The following is a 17,305-nucleotide window of genomic DNA, read 5'->3' as shown; positions in this document are numbered from 1 at the left end:
CTCGTGCAAGAAAACACAATATTCTCTCCATTTCTTGATGAATTTGGACAGTAAGAACTCCCATACCAATGTACTATATTATATTTGGAGCTTCTTTTTAGGCTTTTTTGGTACATAGTTTCTCGTTCCAAAAGATGTCTGAAGTTTTTTTTATACTAGCCATAGGTCCATACAGTAAAAGGGGAAGAATTCATTATTGGGGGTCTGTAGAGACAGATCAATAGAAGGATTTTTGGAGAGAAAAGTGACTTCCAATGAAAACCTCCAATGCTGTTTGGAGATCAATGGTGGATTGGTGTCTTTTCTTTAAATGATTTAGGGAAGTGAGAATTGTAGAACTTCTAGGCAAGGGAATAACTTTTCTGTAGAAATTCAAAGCAGGTTGGGAAGACTCAGAAGAAACCGGAGGAATAGGGAATACACTTGATTATGTTGCAAGTATGTTACTATCAATTACGTTTCCGTTCTGACTTCCAAGATGGGTGTCAATGAAGTGGAACATTACTCTGCAAATGCACTTAAATGGTTGAGATGTTATGGGGGTTTACCTTTGGAGGCATGTTAATGCTATCCACTATACTTTTATTAGTTGATGAGAAGAAGATATATAATTTAATTCAGTACTCCAGATTCCTCACGCTAAAGAAGGGTGTGAACAAAAAATAAATAAATAAGTAGAAGCCCAGGAAAATTTTGAAAGTTCTTTCATTTTTTTTTTGCTTATCGTGGCCCCACCCTTCAGGTGAGACTAATCCCACAGTCACACACACCGCCAGACTATACTCAACTTATCAAGCTGGCACCTTCATATATTAATACAAAACTCTTATATAGTTACTCAGCCAAACAAAAAGACCTGGGTTTTCAAAAGCCACCTACACCTCTTACTGAGCATGACCATATATGCGTATGTATTATATTTTTTTGATCAGCATGGGTATCCCCACCTTCGAGTCCCACGGTCACACGCATCACCCCCTCGGAAAGTCCTACGTGCATTTGGTTGAGTCGAGGGTCAACTGGACCATGGAGGGTGGCCCCAAGGAATTCATTGCTTCGTGGGGTTTCAAACACTTGACCTACCTTTCCTAAAGAGCTTATCAAGGTTCGGCTTGCCGCTAGGCCAACCCCTTGGGGTTAACATGTATGCATATATGTATGTATGCAAGTAATTTGAAAATATAAAATTAATATCATTAAAAGGTAAACATAATACAATAATGAAACATACAGGCTGATGGACTCTCCTGCTGACAATGGATGGATTTGAGCTGAACTGCCTGTTTTCTCAATGCGTACTCCTGGGGAAATTGTTCCTCCAAGAAATGATCAAGCTCCAAACAAACTTTTGGGGAACCTTTTGGATGTGTACATTGACAAAGTTGACATTTGGGTTTTACATTCATGGGGGTAACTAAACAAGATTCGCAATAGACTGCAGAAAACAAACATCGGATCAGTCTGAATATATTTGATTTCCTGATATAAAGCAAAAGTTGACATGATTAACTTAGTGGAAAAGTTTTACCATGGCCACAATTAAGAACTGCAGGGCGAAAAAGAAGTTGCTTGCATGCAGCACATAGTGCATCACTGATGGAAATTGGCTCACAATCTCCATCCTTCAGATTATTTTCTGAAATTTTATTTTCTTCAAAACCTGTATCTCTCGTGGCTTCAAATTCCCCTGCATAAGTTTCTCCATGAATATTTGCAGTATTGCCATGCAACAACCCATCGAAATTTCTCTGCTTCCCAATGGTAGAAGGGTTAATTTTCCCAGTCTGAGAGCACATGTTGGAGGAAGTGGAAGAGGGAACCAAGAAATCCAATTCTTTATGAGTATGAGAGCTGGTTAATTGGTCACCAAACTGAGGTGAAAAAAAACCAAGTTCCATTTCTTCTTCTGTGAGAACAATATATAAATCATTAAATAGAACCATCAATAACTGAGTGAATGCAATGAAAGAATGAATTTAATAGAAGTTAACCAGTGCAAACTACTTAAGATCAATGCTTTAATAGTCAAGTAGTAATGTCACTGTTCACAAAGGGATGCAAAATTAGATTATAATTGATTCACAAGGAAATGCATCCATTAGGCAAGGCTCATGTGATCATACATAATACTTTGTTAAAGAAAAGTAAGAAAAGAAAGAAACTTTCTGTGAGTACTCACAATTCAAAGATAGCAAACCACCAGATCTTAAACACATATATCAATTTTCAAGATTATTGAGTCTTTCAATGTCCCCCAAGCTGATTGTAGAAGACAAAGATGGTGGAGATCTAAAGAACCTATATACCAGAATGTCCACATTTGACCCCTTCATCCTAAAGGGGAGTTTGATGAGTGACATACAACTTCATGTTTGCAAGGCAAAAAAGCATCCTTCAAGAACATATAAGCTTTTAAAAACCACAGAACATGCAATCATTGAAAGAAATAAATGAGTAGTACAACACGGCAGCAAAAATGGAAAAATAATTCTCCAGATGATGCTGTCAACATGAGGAAGAAAATTGCATAAAGGACAAAAAAAATAAAAATAAAAGCAACTCTATGTTTAGAAACTATTATCTGGTGCCTCTTCGTTTAATGCTCCCATTGAAGATGCCTTCACCTCTGCTTACCCTGCACCTAGAGGATCTAACACTGATGGTGACAATAGATCTGGAATGGACTTGGATGCTGGTTATAAATGCTACTCAATCTATTACTTGAGACTTAAAACCTACTCCTGCCTTTGCTTCTAATGATATAAAGGAAGGATGAGTGCTAGACTAACGCCCGAAAAAACCTAGTACTACACTAACAAGCAGGGACAAAGATAGGATAGGTAAATACATCAAATCAAGTGTAATCCGACATAGATAGAGCGGCCTGTGATTGAGCGAAAGAGATGAAACACGTGAAATTGCACCTTGAATAGTATTCTAGTCCTAGAGAGGGGTGGGGGTGACTAGGACTTTTTAAACTTTTCACAAGAGATTTTTTAATCTAAGTCCTAAGAAGGGTTGTGCAAGTGAGCTACAACCTAAATTTAACCTCCTAAACAAATTTCAACACCTGGTCATATCAACATTAATAGCTTGATGTAGGATCGTGAATGTTACCCTAGGATGATAAATTTGAGATCAGACTGAATTAACATAAGCAATGCAAATATAAATCAGTAACTCATACATTCATGGATATGCAAGAGAATCCAAACGATAATCAAAATAGTCCTAAGGTTCGTCACAATTCCACAGTACTAGTTATTCAAGTACTAACAATAAGTTCCAATGGAAGACAAGTCTTCCTCTAGCCTAGGATTTCAATTAGACGTTCTAAACAGATTTTTAAGCTTAATTTTAATGCAAAAATAGCCAAATAAGTGGTGTTGATTTATGGGAGCAGCAAGCTAACAATGTTTGGAGAAGTTGTAGACTAAAAAAAATGGAAGGTGATTAGGGTGTTTTGGGTGGTAAGGAAAGATGTATGTTCAAGTGGGAAGGGTTAGGTCAGGTTTTTATGGTTATTAGGGTAAGGTTTCAACGGAGAAGAGAATGTCAATGGGATTTTGATTTATAAAGTGGATTGGCTAGGGTTTATGAATGTTTTAGAGGTTCAAAACAGAAATTTAATAGAGAAAGTAAGAAAGAAAATGCTAAGAAAAAAAAAACAAATACCTACCTCGATTGAGAAATCGATAGAGAAAACAAATGTTACCCTGGACTCACTCCAAAATGGCCTCACACCACACCATTAATGAGAATATCAAAGCTTCAATCTCAATTTTATTCATCATTAGTCCAATAGAGTTTGGCTTGGCCCACTGATTTCATCTTTGGCAAACCTCACTCTATGACCTTCAGACATCTCATGCCACTCAAAAAAGTGGTCCATGTTTGACAACCAGTCAAGACAGGCCTTTAGATCAACTAGTCCATCAAAGTTTGGGGCCTCAATCTTGACGCTATGCATGACTCTATCATCATGATCATAAGGATCTTGAACCTCAACACGGCGTGGTGGAAGTAATCTACCTCATCCTCCACCTTGACCTAAATTTGGACGTCTACCTTGACCTAAAATATGGTCCTCAATGTCATCTAAGGCATTAGGTTTGTTTTGTAAGGCAGGCTTCAAAGCGGTCAAACAAGCATTGATATCAGTGGTATTTTGAGCCACATGGTTTGAAAGGGATGCAACTACTCGGGTAAGCTCAGTGAGATCCCTCCCAAACTTAACACTATGAGTGGACATATGCAACCTAAGATTATGGTTTCCTAGAAGTTAATGCTATGCACAAGATAATCTCTATGAATCCTAATCTAAATGCGTGAAGACAAGAAATCTAAGCTAAACTCAAGCTCTGATACCAAAGTTGATGTAAAACGACGAGGGGAGATAAGAAAATGGAATTTTATTTAAGCAAAATAGGGGAATTAGGGAAATTTGATTGTGGATTGGATTAAAGATTTGGGGAACAATAGGAGATAAGAAAATGGAATTTGATTTTGAATTTGGGCAAGTATGATCACAATCTACAATCTCAATGTAAGAAAATGGAATTTGATTTTAGATTTTGGACAAGTATGACCACAATCTCTATGAAAATGGTTATAGGTTAAGGTTTTATAGGGTAAGGAAAGGGATTAAAAGTTAAGGTTTATTGGGAATGATTAAGGGTTAAAATAAAATGGATTTCAAAAATCAAAAATCAAACATCAAGGATTAAGAATCAAGAATCAAGAATCAAGAAAGGGATTTCAAAAATCAAAAATTAAGAAAGTTAAGAGAAAATAATATTAAAAAAACAAATAAAGATTAGAGGGGAAAAAAAAAAAAGAATAGAAAGATAGAACCTTAGAATCACACCAAGGGTTTCTTGGAATCACACCAAGAATGGTGGAGAACTAACTTAACTCCATTAAAGAAACTCATTATTTATTCATCAAATCTTCATTGCTCATTCATTCATAAAAAAAAAAAACCTAATACAATCAACACAAAGAAAATAAATTTAAGAATCCTAATCAAACTAAAATACCAAAAAAATAAATCTAATTTTCGTAACTTTCTCTCTCCTAAATTTCAAACCCTAATAAAGTTTAATAAAAGACCAAGTAAAATTACTAAACTGCCTTTAAATATTATATTAAGATCATGGGCCAATAAAATATCAAAATAAGCCCAAAAAATATGAAAATAAAATTTTAAACAAAAATCAAAATAAAAACTAAAATCTACTCTTTAAAATTTGATGTCTCCATCAATTCTCCTTGACTAGGAAGATTTTGCCACTGACGAAATAAAATTGTAGTAATTCTCATCATCGGTTGTGTTCCGCATTATTCTCATCTAGTTGGAGAAAACTCATCTTCAAGTTTTAAAGTATTTGAGAATGATTATGACAATTTGTGGTTCATCCCTTAAGGTGAAGATTCGTCCTTGTGTCTTGAACTTATATTGAACTATTAACTTCAAATTGCAATCTTCTATCTTGGCAAAATCTCCATTGTACCTGTTTGAGATGATAGAACAACTGCATTATGAACACAAATTGTAGACGTTGTCTCCAAAAGTTCTTTAGGCTCTTTTGACATATTTTCCACTTCATGATCTTGGTCTCACATTGATTCTAGAGTTGGAAGCACATCGTCTTTTGAAGTTGATGTTTGATCCATATTTTCTTCAATTGCACTTGGACTAATGGTATCACATGAATTGATTTCCATGGACATGCCTTAAGTAAATATTGCCTACCTAAAGTAACATAATATTTCGCTCCCCATCAAACCCAGTTTGTACATGTGAGATCCAACCTCAACCTAACACCATATGACAATCTTTTAGAAGAACCACCTTACAGCCAGCACCATGGATAAAACTTCCCTGACAGAACTAAACGACATAACCGTAATCACGGTAACCAAAATAAGTCTTATCTTCAACATTCTGCAAAATCTTCTCAGAAAAATTTGTGAAAATCAAGTTTTCCTTGTATTCATCACTACACAATGAATGACTTCCTAGAAGATAAAACAAATCTGATTCTGACTTCCCATGCCATCTTTATCTATTTCAGGTTTAGCTTTGATACCAAATATGATGTAGAATGATGAAGGGAGATAAGAAAATGAAATTTGATTTAGCCAAAATAGTTGATTTAGGAAAATCTGGTTGGGGATTGAGTTAAGGATTTGGGCGACAATAGGAGATAAGAAATGAAATTTGATTTGGATTTTGGGCAAGTATGACCACAATCTCAATGAAAATGGTTAAAGGTTAAGATTTTATAGGGTAAGGAAGGGATTAAAGATTAAGGTTTATTGGACAATAATTAAGGGTTAAAATAAAATGGGTTTCAAGAATCAAAAATCAAGGATCAAGGATCAAGAATCAAAAATCAAGAACCAACGATCAAGGATCAAGAATCAAGAATCAAGAACGGGTTTTCAAGAATAAAAAATTAAGAAAGTTAAGAGAAAATAATAAAAAGAAACAAATAAAGATTAGAGGGAAAAAAAAAAGGGAATAGAAAGATAGAACCTTAGAATCACACTAAGGGTTTCTCAAAATCACACAAAGAATGGTGTACTTACTTCACTCCATTAAAGAAACTCATTCTTTATTTATCAAATCTTCATTGCTCATTCATTCATAAAAAAAACCCTAATACAATCTATACAAAGAAAATAAATTTAAGAATCCTAGTTAAACTAAAATACCAAATAAATAAATCTAATTTTCGTAACTTTCTCTCTCCTAAATTTCAAACCCTAATAAAGTAAAATAAAAAACCAAGTAAAGTTACTAAACTACCCCTAAATATTATAGTAAGACCATGGGCCAAATATCAAAATAAGCCCAAAAAACATCAAAATAAAATCCTAAAATAGAATTCTAAATAAAAACTAAAATCTACTCTTTAAGATTTGAGGTTCCTATTAGAAATACATGCATTCACATGAGAATTAACACTAAAAGATGAAATCAAGAATGGAAGTTCAGTCAAGAATATTATCAAAAAATTAAAGCACACAAGATTTATAGTGGTTCAACTAAATGCCTACATCCACTCCTAAAGGTTCCCTCATGTAGGGTCTTGGCTTTCCACTATCTAGAGATCTATGGTTCCCCTCAAACCTTTTGCAACTAATTTTTCAAGGACAAATGACTAAACCTAACATAAGAGATGGAAATCCAACCCACTCACACCATGGTCTTGAACTAGGCAAACCAAGAACTTGAACTTAGGGATGTATTCCCAAACTTCTAGGTTTTTTACCAAGGAAAATCCAACAAACCCACAATTGATTGAGAGTTGGGTTATCTGCCTCCACTCCTAGGTGTCACGTGCACATGTATTGTGCCCTAGTTCGACACATGGCCCTCTTATATTCATAGTTGCACCTTTTCCCATCAGATCGATCTTTTGAGGTAAATGGTTCGTCAACATGGTATCAATGCGTTATATTTGTATAGGTCACAGGTTCGAGTCTCCTCGAAGGAAGTTTCCACCCTTATGGGTGAGGGGGGGTCTTGAGTGTTGTTTTATCTGCCTCCACTTCAGGGTGTCACATGCTCACGTATTGAGCCCCAATTCGACCAGTAACCTAATATTCTTAGTTTCGCCTTCCCCATCAGATCGGTATTTTAGGGTAAATGGTTGTCAACATGGCATCAAAGCACTAGGTTTGTATAAGTCACATATTTGAGTCTTCTCGAAGGAATTTTTCACCCTTACGGGTGAGGGGCACGTGTCACGTGCTCACTTGTCGTGCCCCAGTTCAACCCGTTACCTCACAGTTGTAGCTTTCCCCATCATATTTGATCTTTTGGGGTAAATGGTTTGTCAACACAACTCACTCTCGTTTGGTGCACCCAAGAGCTTGTTTTTCCAAATGGAAACAAAGAAACCCAAAAAACACAGAGAATAGAAGAGTGGCCATGTTGTGTAGACTCTTTCCTTTAGATAAAGTGTACCAATGTAGCTTAAAAGACTTGAATCTTCAATGCTTCAAGTAAATTCCAGCTCCAATCATCTTTAGCTTGCTCCAAATGATGTCCAACGAGTACATAGGTAAGATCGTGCCAAAGATGTAGATGGAGAAGGTTGAAGCTCTAGGTCTAGGCTAGAAACTAGGGTTCTTCATAGAAACAAGTAGGGTTCTTAAGATCTTAGGGTTTGGAGAAGATGTGTAAAGGTTGTGTGTGCAAGTGTAGGCGCACAACTGTCCAATGGCTCGGGCAAAAGACCTCAAGAGGCTAGGGCTATATTTAAAGAACTTTGAAAGTAACGGCCATCTTCGGTTAGCTGAAAGTCTAACAACTATTTTTGGAAAATTTGTTTTGGTTAGCCTAGGCTGACTGAGGACTTAAGAGCCAAAATATAATACCTCTGGAGTTATAACCGAGAGCTCTTCAGTAAGTCGAAGAGGCTAGTTCAGTTAGCTGAAGCTAACCGAGAGATTTCATAGCAATATATACTCTCTGGAATTCTAACCAAGATTAGTCGAAGGTCAGCCTTCGATTAGCTGAAAAGGCTATTCAAAGCTAACTGAGAGGATAACCTAAGGAACAAAAAATATCTGATTTTAAGGCCACTTATCTTAGAGCTTTTCTAACCTAAAGATGAGTTCCTAAGTCACCCAATTTAAGTCCAAGAGAGTCTTAACATTTTCTAGGTAGGCACATCCTCAAATTTAGGGAATAATGTTTAAGGTGGTGAATCTGATAACGTTCTAGGAGCACAAGGAGACCTTCACACACATTGGTCATGGAAGTGACAACAAAGAAACTCTGGAATTAACAACGCGTACCACGAAAGCAAAAAAAATATAGTTCATACTAGTTATAATGAATTATATAATTCTAATGCACAATACTGACTATGCATACGACTCAAAAGGTGGAAAGACAGGATCTATTATGAAAAAATGCTATTGATTCTAGTAGGCTTAATAGATTAGCAAAAGATTATCCACATTATACAATAAAGCAATAGCATGACTTGTTGCCATTGAAGACCATAGAAGGAATTTTATTACAACTATTTGTGGAACATGATTTTAGCTATTAACAATAAATTGAAACAGGTATGCTCCTCCACTTAACAATAACTTTTTGACATCCTCCATATCGAGTTGAAACCACTTGATGATCCAAGAGATCCTTTATTTCTACTAACGTTTGAAGTATAATAAGTAAAGGCAAATGTCTAGGAAATTGTGACGGAAAAAGACATGGTCATAGGGGCTAGGTCAAAAATAGGAGTTGAGGTTTTAAGGTAATGATCAAGAGAATGATTATTTGGTGGCACTTGCTAAGTGTCTAAAAATTTGTATTTTCTCATTATTTTATAGAGCACTCAACCGTATTTTCTAACCTAAAGCTACGATTTCTTCATGAACACAAGCATTATAGTTAATTCATCATAAATAACATTTTATTGACTAAATTGCATGTATTTTCACAAATTTCGAGGGTTTGATTATATGTCCATTTTTTGCAGGCAAAATTGAAGAATCAAAGAATGGGAAAAGCCACCAATAATGATGATAACTATGAATGTTCCCACGATTTTGTTCACTGCATGAGAACTTACATGGAATAGAAGTTACAAAAAATCTCGAGTACCAATAAGATGCCTTATTTCATACTTGCTAATGAATCCAAATCCTTTATTCCAGTTAGCTTCTATGAACTGCTGGGGAGAGCTCTTGTAAAAGCCAATTTTCTTGGCTCATAAAATATATAACGAAAAGGAAGCGTGTGAATCAATAGATTCAAGCTTGGAAAATAAGGAAAAAATAGAAAAAATAAATTGGAATAATAGAAATAGCTAAATTCAGAATTTATCAAATGAATATTATCTCAAAATACGTATGTGAAGCTCCTTATATATATAACTTCATCATAACAACTTAGAAACCTTCTAAAATACCAAAAATTTAACATTCCTAGCCTATCTATAACATAATAACAACTTTCTAATTCTATTGTAACTCAATTTGGATACTTCTAAGCACTTCTAATTACAGTCTAAATAATAAAAACAAATTAAAAACTAATGAGGAGGAATTGTACTCTTAACATAACTATGAAATGAAAATCCAACTAGAATTGGAAAATATAAATCCTACTAAAACTAGAAAATAGAAATAAATCCTACTAGAATTAGGAAACTACTTAACAATCTAACCGAATCTATAGATGTCCTACATCAATATATTGCCCAATTCCAAATTGTTCAATGCTGCTAAATCCTTTTTAGTGCATGTCAACAAGAGCAAGCTCATGGAGTAATTTAGATACCAACTGTATTGAGTGTCCAGAGTGTCAAAAGTTTATTTGTTTGGATTGCGAGGAGTCATGGCATTCTTCAATGAGTTGTGAGAAGTATCATAACCTAACCATAGGGAAGAGGGATACTGGGGACATAACTTTGCATCGACTGGCACAAAATAAGAAGTTAAGGCAGTGCCAACAATGTTGGAGGATGATCGAGCGTACACAAGGCTGCTACCACATGAGTTGTTGGTACATGCATGAGTTTTGCTAATCCTGTGGTGCTAAATATAGGAATAAACAACAGACATGCCAATGTGCCTTTTGGGACAAAGATAGTTTTGACAACCAGGTTACCCAATCTAACGACAACTCAAGACGGTGGAGATGGGACTCTTTCAATTCACTTCCCATAGTTATGGATTTATATACAGATAAAGAACGATCACAACTAGAAATGATCCAGAGGTTTCTCGCCAGGGATTTTGATTCGAGCAATCATCAATCTTATAAAAGAAAATGGAATTTGATTCTGAAAAAATAAGGGATTTAGGGGAAATCTAGTTGGAGATTAGGTTAAGGATTAAGGATTTGGGTGACAATTGCAAAACGTTTTTGGTTGAGGGTATTTGGATTGAGGAGGGTTTAGGGTATTTGTGCAAATTTGATTTTTGGATTTTGAGCAAGTATGATCCATGTAAGAAAATGAAATTTGATTTTGGATTTTGGGCAAGTATGACCATAATCTCAATGTAAGAAAATGAAATTTGATTTTGGTAAGAAAAATGGGGATTTAGGGTATTTGGGTATAGGATAGATTTGGTTTAGGAGATTAATGAAGTAAGGATTAAAGAAAGTGAGGAAGGATTAAAAGGTAAAAAAAAATAGGGTTCATAGGGTTCAAGAATCAAAAATCAAGAATCAAGAAAGGGATTCAAGAATCAAGAACAAATGATTAAAAGAAAATCAAGAACATGATTCTTGATGGATTCAAGAATTCAAGATTTCAAGAATAGCAAGAAAATTAAAAGAATAAATAAATAAAAATTAGAAGAAGAAAGAGATATTGAACTCACTCCAAAATGGCCTCACACCACACCTATTGCTGGGAAGATCAAGCTCAAGCTTTCTTTTTGTTCATCATTATTCATTCATTATTAAAAAAAAAAACCCTAATACAGTCTATATAAAGAAAATAAATTTAAGAATCCTAGTCAAACTAAATACCAAATAAATAAATCTAATAAACCTAAATAAAAGCCAAAGTAAAGTTAATAAACTACCCCTAAATATTATACTAAGACCATGGGCCAATAAAACATGAAAATAAACTCCCAAAAACATAAAATTAAAGCTCTAAAATAGAAACCTAAATAAAACTAAAATCTACTCTTCTAGATTTGATATCCCATCAAATTCGTTTTTGTGATTAGTGATAACTATTACAAAAGATTGACCTGGATCTCTTGGAAGCAGTATCATAATTTTATTTTGCTAGAAAAGAAATTATTCTCAAGTTGATTGGGAATCAAATTATCACACTTTAAGTACTATCATAGGAGGAAACCACAAGTTTCCTTGTGGATTAGTGATAGTTACGGATAGGACTTGAAGACCCCATGTGCAAAATCTTTTAAATACTTCACATTGGAGAGTGCATGTGGGTTGCGTTTAGATCGAGGACTTGTTGGATGAGTTAGAATGACCGCATGGTCATAATGTTAAAGAACGCTTAGGATTTATCTTCTATTTTGGACTCTTATTTTGAATTTATTTTATGTTTATTAGTCCATGGTATTGGATAGGTGTTTGGGTTAGTTTGGTAGTTTTAAGTTCATATGGGTTGAAATTTTAAAAGGGTGATAAAGTTGCGGGCATTTTTATAATTTTATCATTTAAGTTAATGGTAGTTTAGATATTTTGCTCTTTAAGGATTTTCTTTCTCTAAATAAAATTTACAGAAATTTTGTTTCTTTGCTTGATTGTTGGGATATTCAATTTAGTGAACAAGGTACATCACTCTCCTCAATTTACTTCTTGGTTTACAGGTACAACTCTTATTTTTCTTCTTCTTATTCTTAATCTTCCATAAGTTTCTTTCAATTTTTTCTGTTTCTAAACACCAAATCTCTCAACCAACATCCTTTAGAGCCCCTACACCAAACTCAAAGCTACCAAATCCTCTCCCAAATCACATCATTTTGCCGCCCAGCCCAAACCAACCTCATAAACATAGCCGAATCTATCTAACCACGTCTAAATCTTCCCACCTTGCTTTCTAGCCCAAACCAATCCCTAATCCCTGACAGAATCTCTAATAATCCTTCCCTAAATCGTCCTTACTTATTGTCCAATAATTTACAGCAACTCTAGACTAGCCAAACCCCTATAAAACACATTCAATCACGTTATTCTTGTTGTCTAGTAATTTACAACCACCCTGGTTAACTGAATCTACTTTAAACCCATCATAAACCAATTTTTATTAATCTAACTTTATTCCAACCTTAAACTTAGGAAATTTATACATACCTTCCTAAATATTGTTAGATTAATACCCTACACCAGTTGAAAGTTTTATCTGCCATAAGATTCCTCCATTTAATATTTTGGCCCTGGTGGCATTAAACATTGCTAAAAGTATTTTCATATTAGATTCGGCCAAATTTTAGTTAGTTTCATATTCCTGCATCATTATATGTCTCATGTCAATAACCCAAAATTTTCAGAGATTGCAAGTTTATTTATTTATTTATTTAGAGGAAGGAAGGGCCAGAGGACTTTATTTTCAGGTGGGAACTCATTGTTAGGGGTGGGAGATCACTAATTATCTTTCTTTGGTAGGATTTCTCAGCCTTTTTGAGCTTTCTATAAGTTTGGTTTTTGGTGCTCCTCTATGATGAAGGAATTTAAAGATCTCTTCTTTGATGACTGTATTTCGCTGGGGTCATATTGTTTCTAGATCTCCGTAGTTCTTTCTCAATGTTCATATGACCTTCTTGAGACTTCTTGTTCCTTTATAGTAATTTTGTCGGGATAAAAGAAATTTTGATAAGTATAAAATATTGTCGCAAACCTTAATTCCATGAGTGGAAGATCAAGCACATTGAGCTAAGCGAATTTTATCGTGGTAAAGTCTAGTCCAGCAAGATTACTAAACACACTAAATCCAGTGAAGAAGTTGTAGACATCCTCAGGAAAGCACATTGTAGGGCTAGTAATTTATGTATTTCTCCAAGCTTGACATGATGTATTAAGCATTTTCATCAGTTTTACCTTTCTTGGGTTTGAACCCCATTTGGCTGCTTCATGTATGCATATACTTCTTTGCCTATACTTTTCATTCTTGTTTCTCTATTTTTTTCCTTTCCAATGATTCAGAAGAAGATATTTTTTGTGATAAGTGGACAGGGTTTTATTTAAAAAAAAGAATGGAGGTTGAGAGACCTACCAAGCAAAAGCACAATTAAGAACTACTAGCCCCATAACAAAATGAACCCCACCTACATATAAGATCCTCAAAATATACACCTTTAAAATCTTTATCTTTGCACCAAAAGAAAACCAAGCAAAAATGTTGATAAAAACCTCATGCAAAGAATGCCTTCAAATAACTGATCATTTCTTTCCGTCCAAATGCCCCAACAAATAGCAATACGGACCAACCTACACAGAATCTTTTCCCTGGGGTGAAGGCTTTTGACCTTCCAACTATGGAACAATGCTTTAACATATAAAGGAAAAATAAAATAATAACAATAAAAAATAAAAATAAAAAAATACCCAGCAGATATGGAGGAGGGAAGTGAAATGAAAACAAAACGATGAATTAAACAAAATAACAGACATTCATGCTGGTGATACCCTTCCCAATGGGTATCATTGGTGCTTTGCACCTTATCTAAGACCACTGACCAGATAGGGAAAAAACACCCCAAATAGCCATGACATAACTGAGTGAAAAATCATACTAGTCAAGGGCTAGAAAGAAGGATTTATTTGGAAATTTCCATCCCAATTGGTGGACCATGATCACCGATCCTCTTCCTCTGGCGACAAACAGACTAGGAAATGATATTAGTGAGGAAAGTGATCTCCTGAATCTCCCAAATCATTGAAATTTCTTCGAAAAACAATACCAACGTTCATTTCTTTGTTGTATTCAGGTTGATATTCAAAAAGCAATACCCCACCTAATAATAAATAGGAATAACTTATAGATAAAAGACACATGAAGCAACGTAAAATAACATTTAAACACTAGAGCAAATATTCCTCAAATGCTAGAGTTCAATGAGCACTTGAGGCATATACCTAAAAAAATAAAGAAAAAAAAAATCATAATGAGAAAAAGCATATAACCTTCAAGTGTTAAACACTTGAAACTCACCTAGCACTTGCTTTTCTCTTCTCTTATAGGCTATAGGGTACATCTTCAAGAGCAAGAAGTGGAGCAATGCACAAATATTGGGGAAATGATTGTATGGACACCTACATATAGGACAGTAGGAATTTCCAAAACCATTCATGGCTTTGTGGACGCACCAAAAACAGGAAATGTGGCCACATGCTGCAAAGCAAAGAAAGATCATTAATGAAAATGATACTCCATTTCAAGATTCATGCTCTTTGAAATCCCTCCTTACCTAGTACAATGGGCTTGTAAAGGAGATCCCTGCAACATCAAACATAAATCACCATTAACCAAGTAGTGCATCAACCAAAAGAAAATCACAAAAAATAGTTCAAGGAACAATTGATGGTAGTTTCACAAGCTAGTCACAAGTTCTGCAAACTAATTCTCACAAAGTTAAACCTGCCCTCTACTCTGATCCAATTAGGTCCATGTAGCCCAAAGATTGAAGTTAATCTAATGTGGGACACAAATCAAGCCAACGGTTATGGGTCCAATGGAATTTTTGTGATTATTTGGGTATTCACTTGTTTGGGTTTAGATTCCTTTGTTTTTGTTAGGGTTAGTTTTAAATTAATTAGATCTAGTTTTGAATTATTTGGATTATTTGAACAGTCATACTTGAGTCTGAGTGCTATTCACGTCACTTTTTTTAGGTCTTATCTTCAAGGGCCAAAACTTGTCATATTAGGGTCATTAGAAAGGTCATTCAGTAACCTATCAAAACACTCTTAAGATTTTACAATTCTGATGCGTCTTGAGAAAGTTATGACCAAAACATTGATAAAGTGTTAATTTTAAACAAAATTGTATCTTAAGGTCAAAAATGTCAAAGTTTAAGTCATGTTAAGATTAGGTTTGAGTCTTGCACACGAGAACCTATACATATGGCTATTGTAATTGATTTCTCACAGATTCTTTTATATTTTATTTACCTTCTTCTCTATCTTTCAACATTATTTTTTGTTTTTTACCTATTCAGAACCCATTAAGAATCCTCAAAGACCATCAAAAATACTTAAACCTACCCTAATGCATATAAAGCCTATACTAATTCCTTTAAGAACTCATACCTGACACTTACAACCCAATACTCCTAAACATAAACTAAACACCCTACAGAAAAATTTACATTTCACAACGGCCAATAAAACCTTTTGGGCTTAAACCCTTTCTATAATTATTTTTTTCTTCTTCATCAACACATAATTAGTTTTTCCCCACTCTTCTTAAAGTAGAACAAATCTAAAATCCATAACCCCCCTATGATGTCCTACATCAAAATCTCAATTTATGAATGATAATCACTTCATAGATAGATTTTAAGTATTTCATTTCTCTCATAAACTAGTGGACATGTTACACTAGTTTGCCAATTCTAAGACAGTGATCTTTGCCAATGCATTCTCACTGAGACAGCCATGTAACATTTGTGTGGCCAAAAATAGAAAGAGACGCTTGAGCGACAAAACAGAAAGTGGCAAAAAATGAAGAGAAAAGGGAGGACAAAGATAAATGAGTTTTCAACAATCAACTAAAGTCAAGAATTATGAATAAGATGATGGATTCATCAACCTTTTGAAAACCTGATTTTTCAATTACAAACTAAGGGATGTGAGTTCCATCCGTAGTTATAAATTTGTATATGTAAAAAACTAATGGAAATGGAAATAATAGTTACTATTGTTAGAGTTCTTATTTAATGTCATGTGGACCTAAAACTTAAGCCCACACGACTAATCACATGTTTTTAATATAAAAGAGAGGCCAAACCCTATTGGGAGTGACCTACTCATTTCTCTTCCCTAGTTTTCTCCCTCTCCTTAACCCTAATCTTCTAACATGGTATCAGAGCACTTCTACCATTAGATTTACATGATTTCTCTTCTTTTCTTTCCCTTTCTCTTCCCTCTTTAATTTGGTACTTCCAAAACCTAAGGCCTTGGTTCCAAAAAGAGATTAGGTGTTTGAGAATTATTTCTTTGCACCTAGATGTTTATTTAGGACTCGGTTTGTGTTTGTTTAAGGTGTTTATGAATGTTTGAGGAATTGGCGGACAGTTTTGAAGCCCCAAAATTCAATTTTTAGAACAAATCTGTGAATATTGCTCGTGAACAGTTCCACGTGACCAATATTTTCTGGAAAAAAAAAAAACAAAATTAGACTTCTTCAACTTCTCTATCAACAATTTGAGATTTTTCTTGGATCTCAATTTTTTTCTGGTGTTTTTCGGTTTTACGATTTCATTCCGATTGTTGTTTCGTTACCTCTCAACCCTAGTCGTATTTTATAGAATATCCCTAAGGAAACTCTATAATTTTTTTAGACTTCTTCCATCTTTGTTCGGATTTTTAGTTTACTACTCCCTGGATGGCAAATTTGGGGATTTCTGATGGTGTTGGTAGAGTAGGTCATGGTGGTCGTGGTAGAAAATGTTGTGGTGGCCGTGGTGATAATTTGAAGTGTACCTATTGTGGCTACATTGACCAGACTAAGTAATTTTATTGGGATAAATGGGGTAAACCTATTTGGGTTAATCAGACTCAGGAGGAACCTCCTCAGAGTTCCATTGATTCCACTTCTCAAACTACATCTAAAGCAATATCTTT

At 34.6% G+C, this 17,305-nt stretch overlaps 1 protein-coding gene across 1 annotated transcript in view; it reads right to left on the bottom strand.

Annotated features, from left to right (window-relative positions):
- The window catches only part of LOC147382724 (E3 ubiquitin-protein ligase PRT1-like), a 47,705-nt gene that overhangs the window by 11,755 nt on the left and 18,645 nt on the right, over positions 1–17,305 (bottom strand). Inside the window, exons 2-5 of the mRNA XM_086428716.1 lie at positions 14,929–14,957; positions 14,673–14,852; positions 1,529–1,906; positions 1,232–1,435 (exon numbers count right to left, since the gene is read on the bottom strand). Coding sequence (XP_086284842.1) covers positions 1,232–1,435; positions 1,529–1,906; positions 14,673–14,852; positions 14,929–14,957 — 791 coding nt within the window. The remainder of the gene's footprint in view (positions 1–1,231; positions 1,436–1,528; positions 1,907–14,672; positions 14,853–14,928; positions 14,958–17,305) is intronic.

The sequence above is a fragment of the Akebia trifoliata genome, chromosome 16 (assembly GCF_017979445.1).
Source record: "Akebia trifoliata isolate Shusen 1 chromosome 16, ASM1797944v1, whole genome shotgun sequence".
Taxonomy (NCBI): Eukaryota; Viridiplantae; Streptophyta; class Magnoliopsida; order Ranunculales; family Lardizabalaceae; genus Akebia; species Akebia trifoliata.
This window is presented reverse-complemented; position numbering and strand designations above follow the sequence as displayed.